The 1,117-nt window shown below is 40.1% G+C and overlaps 1 protein-coding gene across 1 annotated transcript in view; it reads left to right on the forward strand.

The window, feature by feature from the left end:
• LOC119586923 (insulin receptor-related protein-like) overlaps nt 1-1,117 on the forward strand; it is a gene marked incomplete in the record, with an annotated part of 99,749 nt that overhangs the window by 84,303 nt on the left and 14,329 nt on the right. The window contains 1 exon segment of the mRNA XM_037935652.1: nt 844-972. Coding sequence (XP_037791580.1) covers nt 844-972 — 129 coding nt within the window.

The following is a 1,117-nucleotide window of genomic DNA, read 5'->3' on the forward strand; positions in this document are numbered from 1 at the left end:
GTAACAGAAAGCAGACTGTTGTTACGTACACGCGTGCATGCAGGAGTATCCACTCAGCCATAAAGCGCACAGACGATCCAGACCAGATTTAGCACACGTTCTATCCACCCAAGTCTAAATTTGTAGGAATGTGGAGCGTCAGCTTTAACACTTCATGGAGGGGGTATATAGCTGTTAGTTGTCAGTGCCGCAACATGTTCATACTTAAGAGCTAACTCTTTTTTTTACAGTGAACTACCGTTTGGTAAGATATCGTTTATAGTGTCAGTGGTTTGTTTTCATTTGGGTAGATTGGAGGAGTTGGTGACTATTACTTCAAGGTTTATAGGATGCAAGATACAAGATGTTTCTGCGTTTATGTTTTTTTTTGTTTTTTACATATTTAGAACATCACCGATTCGAAAATGATTATAGTAAGAATGATGAAGTTGCAACAACATCCTTGAGCAGAGACAGTGAATATTATTTCCTAACTTAAGAAAATACCCATTATTTACTCTTCAGAAACACTAGTACAAATTATATTTATATCCATGCCAGAATAAATGAACCCTCATGGATGAAAGAAATAATTATATACCAAGTTGCAGCTTCAACAGAAAAAAAAATTATCCACAATTCAGAGATAATAGTACTAAATATCCTTTTTTTATCCATTATCCGATATCGTAAAACACTACTACCCCTCACCATGAATACAAACCCAACGATACTTTTTTTAACTAATGGCTCCAAAAGATCCAAACCAACTCAGATTGTCTCTGTGTATTTTTTATTAGCTATCCATTACCCACAGTGCCGAAAGATCCAAACCTAACTCAGCCTGCGTCTCTTGTGCCACAGCTAAAGAGCCCCAGCATACACCAAGCGACTGTGAGTTCGTTGAAGACTCGCTCTACTGTAACGACCCCGACCAGTGTCTCTCTCACGGGGCGGCCCGCTGCTGGAGGGATGCTGCCCGGCTCTTGCAAGGTACTCGTATGTCGTAAGCTATTGGGTGTTTGGTTTTATGAATGGAGGGAAGGGAAGGAGGTGCGTCGTGGATCTGCGTGGTTGTTTTGGGGGGATTTTGGTGAATGAAAAAGGGGGAATTTGATTTGTGTGTGTTTTTTTATTA

Source organism: Penaeus monodon, chromosome 22, assembly GCF_015228065.2.
Source record: "Penaeus monodon isolate SGIC_2016 chromosome 22, NSTDA_Pmon_1, whole genome shotgun sequence".
Classification (NCBI taxonomy): Eukaryota; Metazoa; Arthropoda; class Malacostraca; order Decapoda; family Penaeidae; genus Penaeus; species Penaeus monodon.